At 34.0% G+C, this 16,963-nt stretch overlaps 3 protein-coding genes across 3 annotated transcripts in view; 1 reads left to right on the plus strand and 2 right to left on the minus strand.

The window, feature by feature from the left end:
• LOC131935431 (WD repeat-containing protein 7) overlaps positions 1–5,216 on the plus strand; it is a 39,185-nt gene extending 33,969 nt beyond the window's left edge. Inside the window, exons 30-34 of the mRNA XM_059291831.1 lie at positions 725–995; positions 1,461–1,543; positions 2,025–2,127; positions 2,540–2,644; positions 3,205–5,216. Coding sequence (XP_059147814.1) covers positions 725–995; positions 1,461–1,543; positions 2,025–2,127; positions 2,540–2,644; positions 3,205–3,390 — 748 coding nt within the window. The 3' untranslated portion in view covers positions 3,391–5,216. The remainder of the gene's footprint in view (positions 1–724; positions 996–1,460; positions 1,544–2,024; positions 2,128–2,539; positions 2,645–3,204) is intronic.
• The window catches only part of LOC131935375 (putative tRNA N6-adenosine threonylcarbamoyltransferase), a 325,139-nt gene that overhangs the window by 273,061 nt on the left and 35,115 nt on the right, over positions 1–16,963 (minus strand). The gene's annotated exons all lie outside the window — the stretch shown is intronic.
• Positions 11,882–14,860, minus strand: LOC131935432 (hydroxysteroid dehydrogenase-like protein 2). Its single transcript, XM_059291832.1, has 7 exons — positions 14,855–14,860; positions 14,013–14,148; positions 13,670–13,822; positions 13,319–13,484; positions 13,139–13,227; positions 12,605–12,746; positions 11,882–12,347 (listed from the first exon to the last, which is right to left on the minus strand). Exons 1-7 carry the CDS (start codon positions 14,858–14,860, stop codon positions 12,173–12,175), a joined length of 867 nt encoding a protein of 288 aa, XP_059147815.1. The 3' UTR covers positions 11,882–12,172.

Here is a 16,963-nt window from a genome sequence, read left to right on the forward strand (position 1 = left end):
AATTAAACCACTGGCAAAAAGTTAATAATGCAGTTCATAGAGTGAAATGCAAATATTTGATACATTGTTGACTCTAAAAGAGATTTTTCTAGTTTTTTATTTATCACTGAGGTTAGTAGAATTGTACAATTATATCTCTTGATAAATAGATAATACATTAATTGCATGATAGTAATCACTAAAACAACATTAGACATATTATGGTGTTTTATAAAAGGGTTCTAGTTTTTGGGGCTTTATCTTTATTATGCAAATTTTTTCTACATGATTAAGCCTTCACATATTTTTCTTGCTTTTTTTGTACTGTTGGCTGCTCCAGCTTAAATATTTTACTAATGGTTTACATTCTAGACTTCTACACACATTTGAGAAGAATCTTAATTTTTATCCCTAATTAAAATTTCAGACAGTAAAAGTAAAATTCTTACTCATAGTTATAATAAATGTTTAGGAAAACTAGAAATTTTAAACTAGTCTAAACTAATTAGAATTTATTTAAAATACATTTTCACACTATTTCTATATTCTGTTTACTTATTAATTAAAAATTTAAGTTTCTCTTTCCACACTTTCTGAATAATTTTTTTAACATTAGTTTTGAGAAAGTGAAAATAAAATTGCCAAACCCTTTAAGGAATGTTTGAAGTTGAATTCCAACACACTGACAGTTTTAGTGAGTGAAAGTAAGTTACCCTACAACTGGTGTGTGTATGTGTACTTTCAGCACCACGTACGGCCTGCCACTGTCTCCGGCAGCTGATGCATGCAGGTCTGCTCGTCACGCTCTGTCGCTCATTGCTACAGCGCGACCTCCGGCCTTTATTATCACCATGGCCAAAGAGGTGGCCCGCTACAACGCCCTGGCCCAGAATGCCCAGCACCAGAACACCCACATACAGAACGTCATTTTGGCCAGGGCCTCTGCTGAAATTTTGCACATCATTGAGCTGCTGGTGGAGAAGATACCCAATGATGTGGCTGATCTCATTGTTGAGGTAAGTGTGTGGGATTAAATTTATTTGTTTTACAATGGTTAATTCATCCTTATACCGCGTTTACACTTGCGACATGTATACTATACATTTCTAGGAAAAAAAACTTCGCAATAAGTGAGTAGGCTCCCCTATTATCTTAGGCCCTATAGCGAAGTTTTTTTTTCTAGACATGTATAGTATACATGTCGCAAGTGTAAACCCGGTATTAAACCCTATGGATGATCTGTGGAGACTGTTGAAGGGCCCATTGCTAGCTCAAACGTCTTAAGATTCTAGGCTAGATGGAAACCTCACAAGAATTTAGATTCCAGGCTAGATTGAGGTTTCTTTTCACTACAAGTTGGACTAAATTTACTTTCAGTTCTGTCTGTTTCTTCACTGAGTGACAAAGGAGAGAAATTGATATTAAAACAAGATATTTTTTCTCTTATGTCAAGTGTAAACTAAATGATTTCAACTTTGCAGGCTATGGATGTGACAATGTTTTGCCTTGACCTTGCTGCGTTGAAGGCTAAAGGTTTGACAGATCTTTTTCCAGCTATTTGCAGGTTTGTCAGTTGTTTATTTATTTTTCAAGTCACTCGTAAAGTAAAAAATTGCTTGTTTTGTATTTAATTCATTTTAACTAAGCTCTGAAATATTTTAGGTTTAGCATGGTTGCCTACTGAAATATTTTATCCTTCAGGTTTAGCATGGTGGCCTACTGAAATATTTTAGGTTTAGCATGGTTGCCTACTGAAATATTTTATCCTTCAGGTTTAGCATGGTGGCCTACTGAAATATTTTATCCTTCAGGTTTAGCATGGTGGCCTACTGAAATATTTTATCCTTCAGGTTTAGCATGGTGGCCTACTGAAAGTTTTTATCTTTTAGGTTTAGCATGGTGGCCTACTGAAATATTTTATCCTTCAGGTTTAGCATGGTGGCCTACTGAAATATTTTATCCTTCAGGTTTAGCATGGTGGCCTACTGAAATATTTTATCTTTTAGGTTTAGCATGGTTGCCTACTGAAATATTTTATCTTTTAGGTTTAGCATGGTGGCCTATTGCCAGTCAACCAAGAGGGTTTGGGTTGGAGCCAAAAATGGTACAATAGCTTTGTATGAGATGAAACAGCATTCAAAATGCCAGGTAATATCTATCCTAATGTCATGATATTTTAAACTTATTACATGACAGTTGTCATGATTTTTAAAACATGTCACATGACTTATGTCAAGATATTGTAAATATATTACATTACATGTTAGGATATTGAAAACATATTCGGCTATATTACATACCAGCATATTGTAAAAATAGTACATGGATCTCGTTTGTTTTACCTTCAAAATGATATGACAGATTTCTAAAGGTTTTTTTTTAATTCTAAACTTTTAAAGCTTTATAACATAATATACAGAATAAACCATAATCTTTAAAAAAAAAGTAGTTTTACATCATCATTAATGCTACCTGTAGTATTGGCCTTTTAATATTTTGTTTACTTTATGTAGTTGATACCCCAGTAAAACCACATATATTTGTGTATTCTGTCCTCCAGACAATCAATGGCCACCAGGGAATCATCACCGCAGTAGCTGTCAATGCTGATGGGAAATACCTGGCCACTTTTTCACATGTTGACTGCAAGCTCAAATTTTGGCAGGTACGTGCCAGTTTGGCTGCCAATTTATTTTACTCCTGTTTCCTATGATCTGACTTCAACTCTCAAAACAAATTCATACATCAAAAGTTCTATAACACTAGACTTTGGGCCCCTAGGCCATTGATCTATCTTGGAGGCCAATCACTGAAGTTTTTCTCCATTGTGGAATCCACTCTCATCTGTGTAAAGATGTTCTCTAGTTTTTTTTAAGAAGAGTATATCTCAATATTTCATTGTGAACTTGACTGCAGACTACACCTTATTCATATTTTGTATGTAAAAAAAAGACTGCAGTTAACTGAGTTTTAAAACTGGGGAGGTTATAATCAAATATATGTAGAATCAGTTCATCCAGCTCTGATGGGTACCTGACTTACATTGGGGAAAGTATAGGCTGCTGGACATAGTGCTGACCACACTATCCCTTTATATACTGAAGTCAAGAAACATATGAACTCTACTTCATCTGCCCAATGGATCACTAACTCTAAAGAGAAACTTTATGTTGTTTTTTTCTTACAGTTTACTGATCATTAAATGTCAAAACTGGTTTCTTTCAGACTCCATCCAATTCGTTGTTTGGGATAGGATCCCAGCAAACAAAGCTGCTAAAGACCTACAACACACCACCTGTATCCACCACAGCGGCCGTCAACATCTTAAAACTGGTGCGGCTTGTCTGGGTGGACAAGAACGTTGTGGTGTTGCTGACAGTGGACGGTCAAGAATTGAAGTACAACATCTGATCTAAGATTGGACGGTCAAGAATTGAAGTACAACATCTGATCAAAGATTGGACGGTCAAGAATTGAAGTACAACATCTGATCTAAGATTGGACGGTCAAGAATTGAAGTACAACATCTGATCAAAGATTGGACGGTCAAGAATTGAAGTACAACATCTGATCAAAGATTGGACGGTCAAGAGTTGAAGTACAACATCTGATCTAAGATTGGATGGTCAAGAATTGAAGTACAACATCTGATCAAAGATTGGATGGTCAAGAATTGAAGTACAACATCTGATCAAAGATTGGACGGTCAAGAATTGAAGTACAACATTTGATCAAAGATTGACTTTATTCAATGGATTTCTTTGTTGACATTCCTTTTTTAAATCTCTTTTACTGGATATATTTAGGCTATACTGAATTATTATGGATGATGATGAGATTTAAAAAGTCAGGGTTCAAAATGGTTTGCATAAATGTGATTAGAATGATTGTGATATAGATTGTAAATACGTGGGACATTGAGCCATAAAGGTATTTATTTTATAATACACCATGGTTTCAGAGTAAACTATAAAGGGAGACAACTTTTGTTTTGCTCAATAGAGTTACTACATGTTTTTCAGTCATGTTTAGAATTTTTTTACATCATTTCCCTTTTCATAGCATCTCTTTTCATGATGTCTATAAGTGATGGTTAGCTGTTGGTTGTAATGTCGGTTAGATAAGTAGCTTCACCATTATATGTGAATTATTGGATAAGTGTATTAAGTGTTCATGAATTGAATCTTATAAAAAGTTCTAAATAAAATGTTTAAAACATTATAGGTAATAACTCAGCTGTGCAATATATTTTATCTCTTACATATTCTGTATTTTATTAAAAGTACTAGTAATTGTAAAATGTTTAATTCTTTACATTGTACATGGTCAGAAATGTTATATTTTATGCCAAGTGTGTAGTCTGTATAATCATATAATATCTCAAGGGGTTCTATTTCCATATGTAAAGTTTCCAAATGTACAAGTTATTCCCTATAATCTAGTAGCAAGTCTATAACTGTGTACTACTCAAGATTTAAAAATGAATCCCTTTAGGAATTAAAATAATATCATAGTTAGCTCAAGCACTGTCATTGTTATTTATCCTAGATATTTATTTTTAGTTATGCCCTATTATTTGATGTTTAATACATCATCAGATTGTTAAGTTTAATATATTTTTAGTGAAGTCCTATTATGGACTTTTAGTAAATCATCAGATTGTTTAGATATATGTATTGTTATGATCATTTTTCCCTGACACTGTTCTAGATTGATTGAAATTTGTGAATGTGAACATCTATTTATTTAAATTCAGTATTAAAACACTTTCTTATATTTATGAGAAACTCAATTGTGTAAACCTGAAATAATGTGATTTTGACAATCAAAAGAATTGTATATTTAAAAAGCAAATTTTAACAATTTCTACAAAATTGTTAGATTTCTGAAATCTAGAAACTGTAACTTTATTTAAATATTAGTGGAGGTTTATTTGATTTTTTGTTTAAAAGAAACTTTTACAATATATTTTTATAACCGTGACTGTGTGTGTGAAGTGTCAGGGATACAAATGTGTTACTCACAATGTGATATGGTGTCTTTCATGCTAATCATCTTGTACATTCATGTCTTAAGGATTTTCTTTTTGTGGAAAAACTACCAACGTTTTTTTAAAACCTTTTTTATATCAGATAGTATACATTTAACATAATTTTTAGAAAACAAAAGTTTGTAACATCATTTAATTTAATGCTTGAATTAAATGTACATTGTTTAAAAACAAAATAAAATTACATCCCAACATAAACTGTCTTTTTAAAGTAAATAATACAAATAACACATCCTGGCAACACTGATCCACATTGCCAGCTATACTGTCACATACGAGGTCCAAACAACAGGATTACTTGCTGCAGAGATGTTATACATGTAGTTAAAGAAAATTGGGACAGACTAGAAAGATGATTAAGAAAAAGGTAAAAATGATTAGGAAAAGGTTAGAGCTATCATGGTGTCCTTGAGAATGTAATATAACTATATATCAGATACTATTTTATAGGGAAAAAAATTGTAAAAGATCTAAAAATCTACTTTACAAGAAGGATGCTACAAAATCAGAAAAAATATTCTAATTCTACAGCAAAGATCCTATGAAACCTGGAAAACTATTCTACAGGAAAAGATGGGGGAAAATATGTAAAAATAGTGTTTTGGTTCACTATAAACCAAAGTAAATAAATCAATCTAAGTAGAACAAAAGCTAAAAGTTACCCTTGTGGCCATTCGGGCAGATAACTGAGTTCACCAAGTTGTTGGGCAATGTTTAGCCACACTGGGACGAGGGGGGGGGGGGAGGTCTGTTCCACTGTAGAAGACAAGAATACATGAGAAATATTAAACAAAAACACTATTAATTACATACTTTCAAATTCACTAAATCGACCTATTTTCTTTAGTTACAATAGTAAACATATAGTGTATGTCCCAAAGGGTATGTAAACGTTTAATGTTATAGCATGGCAAAGAATATTTTTAAGAGCTTGTTATTATACCAGGTAGTAGTTTTATTTGATAATTTTTTTATATTTAGATATTGAAAACATTATTCTACTGTGTCTATTCTTTCCAAGTCCATCGTTTGTAGGTTGACACTGTAGGACACTGCTGTTTGGACTATACTCTATTGACGTATGTTACTCGAGTTACTCGAATATCCTTCAAAAAAACTACACTACACTATTAGTTCTATTATATGCCTCTTAGAAGGTTGGTTTCAGGAACAAAAAATCTGCAATGTGACCTAATCTAAGTTTGTGAAAACGGAAAACTCGACGCACCCACTACCCTATGTTAAATGTGAAGTTTCATCATCTGTAGTAATTTAGTTAGAGTGGGTTTTTTTAAGGCTAATTAGAATCTAGTAGACCTAATTACGCCCATATGCCTATAATATAAAATAAATGGTAACTTGAACCAGTGTCTCTTCCAGACTTTTTTCTTTGGGGGGGGGGGGGGGGGGGGGAAGGGGCACTTGATATTTTCGGGGGGGGGGGGGGGGTTAACATTTTCCAGGGGGGGGGGGGCGGATACTGGTGAAAGTATATGTTTTCTATATAAATTCCATGTCGTTCGGGAGGGGGTGGGGGCTCCGAAGAGTTGCCTGGAAGAAACTTGAAATAATTAAAAGCATAATCATTAAATAATATTTAGATCCAGGCCAAGGCTTAATACGTTTAGCGTCAAACGGAGGTAAACAGATAATCATTTCTAGTAAAAACGGACAAGAAGGCTGTTCGGCAGGTTTGTGTTTTTATTTAATAAAATACGCAATTTAATATGTCGTAATACCGCTCCGCTTCCACAACTGAATGATCTATAATAGTTAACACGGGCGAAGTGAGTGTAGCGGAATGGTTTAAATTAAATTTTAGTAATGTTTTTTTTTTTTAATAGAAGAGCGAATTAAATCAAAACACTGCCCGTGTTGACTGAAATATGAGGGAATTAATCTAAGAGTATGTTAAATAAACTTGTACGCATGGGGGTCATCCATAAATGACGTCACGCTTTTTTTGACGATTTTTACCTCCCCCCCCTCCCCTCCGTCACACGTCGTCACAAAAAGCCAGACCCCCCCCCCCTAAAATGACGTCACACCTCAACCTACAACCCCCCCTCAAAATTGCAGTTAAATTTTTTTTAAACATCGATATTTTTCCAAAATCTTGTCTAAACTATTACAATTTATTAAAACAGTTATCTAAAACGCGAAATAACGTCTAAAATTCGTTTTCTAACATTGCTTTTTTATAATGCAAAAATGTGACGTCGCAACATCTGACCCCCCCCCCCTCCCCCTCATCACACATCGTCACAAAATTACGGACCCCCCCCTCCCCCCTACGAGTGTGACGTCATTTATGGATGACCCCATGTCAGATTTACACAGGCCAGTGATGAATGTATTTGTAAGATTTAAAGAACGTATAATTATTGTCTTCACGACATTTATCGATTTAAAAAATTGTAAATTGTAAATAGAAAACGATACCGGCGCCAAGTAGCCAACATTTTTAATTAACGAAAAAATGTTTTATCCTAGATTATGGGACGTTTAAGTAGGCCTATTTTCGATTCTACGTGATGAAAAGCACCTTGACGGATGACCTACGAATAGGAATTTTTGCCCAAAAAATAACTCAAGAACATTTCAGGGGAGGCTACACTGCCAAAGAAAACGTATCAGGGGAAGGAACTATTACAAAAAATAATTATTTTATTAAGTTGATTTGTCGTGTTAATTTCATGTTATATTTAACTTTTAGTACAAAGTATTACTGTATTAACAATTTAATTTTTACCATTTAGTTTATTACTTGAATAATTGCTTGATAATTAATTTTTGTTACATAATTAAAATAATTATAATTATATTTTTAAAACCATAATATTTATATTTTAATGATATTATATATATTCTGAATTTCCATATTTAGTCAGTTATCAATGGGAATCATGTTCATAATGATTCGAAATTCTTTGACGGGAGTACCATCTCCCCCACTGTTCTCAATATTACGATCGGATTCTAGTTGGCGTCGCAAGTCTAGAAAAAGGTATAGACCAGGGGTCGGCAACCTGCGGCTCGCGAGCCGCATGCGGCTCTTTTGATATCAAGATGCGGCTCTCCAACTCTTTGAACAAATACTAATAATCTTAATAAAACATAACATATTTTAAATTAAAAAATGTTAGTGGCTCTTTAAAACCAGGGAAATTTTGAAAATTGTAACTTTTGGCTCTTCCGCTTCAAAAGGTTGCCGACCCCTGGTATAGACTTGATAATTAACAGATCACGACATAGTAATAATTCGTATCTTAAATTCACCCACACACAACCCTTGAAGGCCTATATTGGCACAATTGTCTAAACTATTTGTTCATATTTTAAGAATTATGTGAAGTATCCCATTATTAATCACAAAATGGGATGTTCATCATTTTTGTTATAATTTCGGGGTTTTAAAACATTCAATGTCGGAGTTTTATCATATTTATAAGTCGTTTTTTTTTTGTTTTTTTTTATTTATTTATTTAATTTTTGTAAAAGAAACTAAGAATTTGCGAAACATAGATTTATTTCTGTATGGCTACATTTTACTAATCTCGTTCAGAAAAGTGTGAAGTCATATTAAAGTAAATGGTTTTCTTTTGTCTAGCAGACGTCAGAAATGGCTTCCAGCATAGACTAGGTCATCCATGTTTTCTTTTGCTTGACTTTACACTTTACGGGTAAAGCGATGTAACAAATTTGACACGATTGAAACAAAATGTACGTTACTAGGTCCTACCTGTAAGGTCTACACAAATAAAAATGCAGTGACTAAAGTGTTCTCATCAACAAGATATATACACGTCAAGATAAATTACTCTTAATTACCTTATAAGCAATTTTTGTTGATTTTAATTTTAGTCGTATATACCCTACGTGGACGGCAGGAGGAGGGGGAGATACGCTGTGGCAAAAGCAGGGATTATTAGGGAGCCTTTTAAAATCTCATGGAACTCAATTTCAATGTATTAATGTCGATATTATATTCGTGTCGTTTTTACAGTAATTTACACTATTTTATGGCATCAATATTATTTATTGTAAAGGGAAATCAATACTGCATTAAAATATAAAGGGAGGCTACTTCATAAGTTTGTTGAAGTTTTAAAATCTTTATTTATAAAGCAAAAGTATTAATTTATTAAAATTTAATTCTCAGATTATTATAACTGCCATAATTTTACATTCATATTTGGCATTGTGTAATGAAGTTTATGTTTAACTAATATTTGTAGAAACATTTTTTTTTATTTAGTAATATTTTTGCAGCTTTATATGAAGTCTTGGGTTTTTTGTATATATTATTTATGTCCCTCTGTTATGGTATGTTTTTTTTGATCACCTTGTACGTATTTTACTCTTTGGTGGGAGTCACACTACCCCGAAATATCATAATATCATGAACAGAAATAGCCTCTGAACTACCCTAGTCCAGGGGTCGGCAACCTATTGAGTCGAAAGAGCCAAAAGTTATAAATTACAAAATTTCCCAGTTTTTTAAGAGCCCTAACATTATTTTTCCAATTTGATTAGAATTAAGTAAATAAATTTAATTGTTTATTTCAAATAAATACCGGGTAAATATGAACTAATATTGATTCATGGAAAAACATGTTTCGCACAAAAAAGTGTTTTAGCTAGCTCTGCTATGAGTAAGTTAGTTATCAAATAATGTAACTATAGGACAATCCCAATCCACATTAGAAGCCAATAACTTTGTTTTTTTCTTTCTTTACGGACACTACTGGCTCAGGAGGTGTCTCCCATAGCCAAGCAGCCCTCAACTAACTGGCTTAGATATAGGTTTGATAACTGAATCGGTCGCTTCTGTCCTTCGGTTCTCACAGTGCTTATCTTCCACCCTACTTGTTCCCCACAGTCCAGTACCTGGCTCCACCGTAGGATACTATAACTAAAATACTTCGAAGAGGGATGCATTCTGAATAAAATAACATTCCCCATTTAACGATATTCGAAAAAGTCGGCACTTCAGCAGTGGCAATAGTGGAATGGTCGACGGGGGGCTGGCTACAGCACGGCTGTGGGGTTGGGCCTGGTGCCAAAGCGGCTGTCAGCTTCCATTTACTTTCTACCTCACCTATTCTCACTGTTCTCTGATGAGTTTTTTAATCCTATTTAAAGTTGTTTTTCTTTACAGTAAATATTTTTATGAGTTTAGAAAATGAAATAATATAATTATTAATCATTGTGCATGGAACTCGAGAGCCGCACCTTGACATCAAAAGGTTGCCCACCCCTGCCCTATTCATATGCATGTGGCAATTAAATTTAAACAAGCTTTTAATATGCATGTGGCAATTTAAACAAGCTTTTAATAACACATCTTCACATCCGTTTTCCTTGTCTTGTGATTGAAGCAGAGGCGTAGCGACCCTTCCCGGCGCCCGGGGACAAACTTTTCGATTTGCACCTCCCCCCATCAAACTTTCGATTTGCACCCCCCCCCCTCGAGATTTCCATTTGCACCCCCCCCCCCCTCCGTCAACCTTTCAATTTATTTTTCCAACTCATTTTGGCGCCCCCTAAGGTCGGCGCCCGGGGACATATGTCCCGCCCCCCCCTCGCTACGCTACTGGATTGAAGCTCCACCCAACTCACATCTAGTGCAACTATATGTTTTATACTTGATAGACTAGAAGTAGGTGCACCTATGACAATGTAAGGACACTTTTAATATTTATTTTAAAAAGGTTCTTATTAGCATTATAAATATATAGGCCTATATATATATATATATATATATATATATATATATATATATATATATATAGGCTATATATATACTCCATTTTAAGTGACTCATTTTCCAAAGGCCAATCCCAAAAATAAATGCTGCATTCCAAACCATTGACTCCAGCTATAAATGTTTCAGTCCTAACAGCTGACTCCAGCTATAAACATTTCAGTCCTAACATCTGACTCCAGCTATAAACATTTCAGTCCTAACAGCTCTCCAGCTATAAATGTTTCAATCCAAACTATTTACTCGACCAAATTAATTCTGAAGTCCTAGACCTTTAAACCACAAAACGCAACTAATATAAAAACTATGCTGTTCAAAATTGTAGGCTGCTTGAAAATATGGTAGTTGAAGAAAAATATCACAAATTAAGAGTTTTACCAAAAATATTTAATTTAATACTCAGGTGCATACAGAAACAACAATAACATTTGGGACTGCAATGTTTTTAAGGCACAAGAATAGCAAATTTATACAGTATCCAAAAGGAAATCCTTAGATGGAAAAACAAAGTACAGTCAATCTGAGCAGTACACACACTGCCACAAAATTAACAATAACAAACTGAAATAAAGTTACCATCCTAATAAAATATTTCAAGAAATGTTATATCACCACTGTGGTAAACAGTATTGTTACATAGTAGCAATAGTTCCATTATACATTAATGGATTATTATTAGGAATACAGCACTGATTATTTGTGTTGAAAAAGCATTCAATAAATATAAAAATAAAAAGAGTACTAAAGATATAATTCATCAATTATTATGTCAGATTTACTATAATCTCATAATGTGTGCAGAAAGAAATTGTGGATTCTTAAAATGTAAAGATTTTATTAAAAATATGATCAACAGAGAAATAAATTTTTAAAAAATTATCTACAAATGGTTTTACAATAAAATTTTGCCATTTTATTTATTCTGCTCAGTGCATAGAGTCTAGATTAATGTAATTTTAAGAAGAATTTTTTTTAACAATATAGTATATGGGTTTTTTAAATTTCATTTAAAAACATGAAAAGAAATGGTAATCAAAATTTAACCATTTTTAAAATAAAAAGTATTAACTCTTTATCGTTCTAGGTCATTACATCAGTATGCAATCAAAATAATATTACAATGCCATTTAATTATTTCATTGTATATTTATTTAATAAAAGTAAAATAATACAACTAATGTCCAACTGTGACTAGCAGTCAGGTGAACAGGTAAGACTTTGGGTTCATCAATTAGAAACCACTTTTCATTAAGTGACAACAATATTAAACATGTCAAAAAAAAACAACCATTTTAAATCACAGGTTATTTTTTCACAGTGTTCTCATAACAATTTTTCTTTGGTTTTAATTGAAATATATCAAAAGCACAGGCATATCATAACTTGGATGAAACAGGTGGATCGTTTAACTCCTCCGCTACTAGCAAAGATGGCAGCTGTTTTGGCATCATGCGGTCTGGCTCTTGGTTAGGGTCACAACGGTACTTAGAGAAGTCTGTGACCCCTTCAGATCTCAAATAATCTTCATCTATTAAGGCTTTTCCATTTAATCTAGCAGAAAAAAAAAATCAATATTAGAAAATTAATTAAGTACAAAAAAAAGTTTAACAAATATTTTTCAAGTTGAAACACTTAAAAGAAGTGTTTAAAAATTTCAGGTATGAAACTGAAACAGACAACATTTTTTTATTAACATCCTCTTTATAAAGTAAATACATCAGCCTTAACTGCATTTAAACAAATTTATAATATAATATTAATTATTTATTGATAACATAGAATATGTAACAAATAAAATTAAAAATTACTTGTCAGTCTTTTCTTCTGCAATACCAAAACAGGCATCAGCAAAAATGGTTGACTTCCTCATGTAACATGGTGCCAAGTTCCGTACCTGAGTCACATGACTCTCTATAACTGTGGCAGGCCATAGAGCACTGATTGACACACCTGCAGAAGGTGGGTAAATTATGTTGAGTAAGAATGGGGATCTAGGACTAGTCGTATGACACAGTGAATTATACTTCGGTCTAACAGTGACAATGCTATCAGTGTTTCTTCCAGACTTTTTTCTCCGGGGGGGGGGGGCACTTGAAATCTTCGGGGGGGCGGTAAACTTTCTTCGGGGGGGCGGACACTGTTAAAAGTATATATTTTCTATATAAATTATATAAATTTCATTTCGTTCGGGGGGGCGGTAAAAATTTTTCGGGGGGGCTTCGCCCCCCCGAAGAGATGCCTGGAAGAAACTCTGAATGCTATTCAGCTAAGGCATAAATAATGTTTTCTAATTGTCTTTTCTAGAGGGACAAATATTTTGTTTTCATCAGTGGCTTAATTACCTGTTTCTTGCAACTCATTAGCCAGCCCATGCACCAGCACAGTCATTGCCACCTTTGTCATTGAATAGGGAGTTTTACCTTTAAAAAACCTGGAAAATATTAAAAACAAAGTGAAACAGATATTGTTTTCCAATCGACTAGGCCCAATTGACATTCTATTTTTACATATATACTCCCTACCTGTTATATATAGGAGGTGAAACCAGTATCAAACGTCCTGTCTTCCTTTCAAGCATGTGTGGTAATATATTCTGCACCATGCAGTAAGCGCCCCGAGCATTGACTTGGTTCATCAAGTCCCATCTCTTAAGTGGAGTTTCCTGAACACTTTTCCACAAAACAGCTCCTGAAAGTCAACAGAAAATACCTTCTTAAGAAAAAAAAACAATATCTGCCACATAGCGCACCACACCTGGGTGTCCAGTAAATGAGGTATCGCAAGTTTCCTAGGTGTGGAGAGCCCTTTCCACTACTCTTATCTGACTATTTCTAATTGAATCTACATTATCTTATGTAGTGTAAATAATTTACCTGCATTATACACAGCAACATCCAGGTGACCAAACTGTTCCACGCATCTGCTTAATGTATTGGTGATGTTTTCTTCAGTTCGGACATCACAGCATACTGGAAAAGCTTTGCCACCTTTGTCTTCAATTTCTTTTACAACATCATAAATTGTACCTAAAATTAAGATTGAAAAAAATGTGCTGTTGTTTTTTTTTTAATTTCGCTCTTTGATACTGTTGCAAGGAGAAGTCTCATTAAAAGGATATTACGTATGAAAGATATTGTTGTGATGACTTTCACTAACAGTGAGTTTTGGGTAGGCCTAAAATGTAATGAGTGCAGCTAAATATTACACAATCCTTACCTGGTTGCTTCTCATTTGACTCGGTAGTTTTTGCAGCTACACAAACTTTGTATCCGTTTTCTGCAAACTTCAATGCGATTTGTCTTCCAATGCCTCTTGATCCTCCTATCACTAGAGTAGAGCACTCTTCATATTCCTGGTTTTAGTTTTACACTTTCACAAAGCTTGTAACTTGTAGCAAAATTTTACAATTTGAAATTTGATTTCAATAACAAGACTTAGAAGTAGGTTTTCTGAATATAGGCAGTATATAATATATTGATTATATTCAACATTGATATTAATATTATTAACTTTAACTTATTAAATAGCATAGAATATGGTTATTAGAGGCTGTAATAAATTTAAATTAATAAGGCTAGGCCTCTATCATAGTCTATCTATATTAATATTTTAATAGCCTAGAGTAAATTTATGATTAGGCCTAATCTTACTAATAGATTTTGTCATAAAATATCATATAGATCTAGGCCTAGATCTACTAGAGATTACTTTCTTTCTACATGCAAGAAGTAGAAGCAAAATGAACTTTGACACAAGAACACTGAGCAGTAAACAAAGAGGGTGTGAACTGTGAACGGATTGGTTAATTTAATAATTTAGTAGTTAGATCTAGTTGAACAATGAAGAGCTGACTCAGTGACCATGTCACTGACACTTTGTCTAGTAACTAGATCTAGAAATTCTAGATCTAGAATCTAGAGTCTATAAAGAATAAAGAGTAAAGGGGCGTCTGCGGACAGACGTAGCAAAAAAAAAAATCGGAACTCTTGATTTCCATTGAGCACCATTCAGTAACCGTTTCACATAGATCTAGAAACAAACCGAAAGTACTGTGTTACTCGCATTCTTTCTAGAAACTAGACTAGATCTAGTCTAGATCTAGATTAGTAAAAAGTTTAATCCGTATGAGTCATACGTAATTACGTATTCAATATTCAAGAACAGCAGTGATGAATTTCTGAACTATGAAATGAATGATGATTGCTGATTGATTGAATGAATGAAATGAGTAGATTTAAAAATTAAAAAGACATTGAATTTTATAGGCCTATTTAAAAATTAGATCTAAATTCTATATCAAATCTTGATTCTGGTTTCATATTTGTTTCTAAATCTAGATTCTATATCTACTCCACTCGCCATATTTTTATTAATACAAAAAGATTCTTTTTTGTTTAGTAAACAATGTTTACTGATGATGTTTACTTTTCACTTTTTGCTTGTCGTAGTCACGTTACACATCAAATATTGTCAGATAAATATTTTTACAGCTAGCCAAATATTATATTATATTTATAGATCTAGATCTACCATTTGATTTCACTTTTTAGATTAATTTTACTGTTATATCTACTAGGGGGGGGGTCCGTAATTTTTTGACGGTGTGTAATGAGGGGGGAGGGTTCAGATGGTGTGACGTCACACTTTTGCTTTATAAAAAAGCAATGTTAGAAAACGAATTTTAGCCGCTATTTCGCGTTTTAGAAAACTGATTTAATATATTGTAGTATGAATTAATTAAAATACTCCATGTTGACACAGTTCCGACAAGATTTTGGAAAAATAGCGTTTAAGAAAAATTCAACTGCAATTTTAGGGGGGGGAGTTGTATGATAAGGGGTGTCGTCATTTTAGGGAGGGGGGAGTCTGGCTTTTTGTAAAGATGTATGAGAGAGGGTAGGGAGAAGATAATATGAAACTTCTTCTTTCTTAATTTTAGTGTTGGAAGGGATCCCCTCCAACACAATTAAGTATGTCAACTGGTTATGCGCCATTGGAGGCCATTGACTCCGATTTCAGCCTGCTTTTCTCTTTAGATTTGCTTCCATAGCCTTTGTCCAACCAAGAACAAACTACAAGGCAGCAGTTTGATTTTGGAGTTATCTCTCCTAGAAGAGTTGCTGTCCCCAGCTACAGAGCCTCATCTGTCCGAGGGTTCGAACTTGAGACTTTTAGGTTTAACAAACACAATAAGCTTTACCGATTCGACATTTTTTGTCTTGTTTTCTGTTACTTAAAATTTGACTAATTTTTGTTATTATAGTTATTTAGTGTTGTAAAAATATATAATAATAATATTTTCAGAGAGTCTAACGCCCCCTCCCCCACCCTAACGAAATGGAATGTATATAGAAAATATATACTTTTAACAGTGTCCGCCTCCCCCACCCCAAAAATTTCAAGTGTCCCCCTCCCCCCCCCCCCCAGTATCGTAGCTACCGTAAAACTAGCGTAAGATAGGCATAGGGGTCCAAGGCAAATAGGGGCCCTTTTTCGAAAGTTTGAGGGAGGGGGGGGGGGGGTGCAAATCGAAATTTTGAGGGGGGGATGCAAATCGAAGTCTGAGGGGGGTGTGCAAATCGAAAGTTTGTCCCCGGTCGCTACGCCTCTGGGGGGGGGGGGGGGGGGGGGGCATTAACACTTTTTGCAAAGGGGCCCAAAAATCCTAGCTACGCCACTGTTCCCCCCCCCCCCCCAACCCAAGAAAAAAGTCTGGAAGAAACACACTGCTTGTGATGTGCCCAACATGTGCACTAATTTACTCTACCTTGTTATTTTCATATTGGGGATTTGCGAGCTAATTGATTGTCATTAGTCCCTTACAATACCAACTGTATTTGAAATGAAAGATCTTTTTGCGAACCGAAGCAAGAACATTTTATCATATTGAATGGTGTGGCACACTTTTTATATTTAAAAAAAAATATGACTCAATTATTAATATTTCCTATTTTCTTTCAGAGCTATGTGCCACTTATAAGCTATATTAATCATACAAATGTAGGTCTACATACAATAAAGTCGATGTAGCAACAACAAAAAGAATGAACCAAAAAATGGATGAACAACATAACCATCTAAAGTAATTTAAAAATAAGTAGTGAACTGGTTATTAGAAGAATTTTATTTTTGAATTATCCGTTATATCAATTTTCGGACAATTTCGT

The sequence above is a fragment of the Physella acuta genome, unplaced genomic scaffold (assembly GCF_028476545.2).
Source record: "Physella acuta isolate Inbredline_101_S28 unplaced genomic scaffold, ASM2847654v3 ptg000144l, whole genome shotgun sequence".
Lineage (NCBI taxonomy): Eukaryota > Metazoa > Mollusca > Gastropoda > Physidae > Physella > Physella acuta.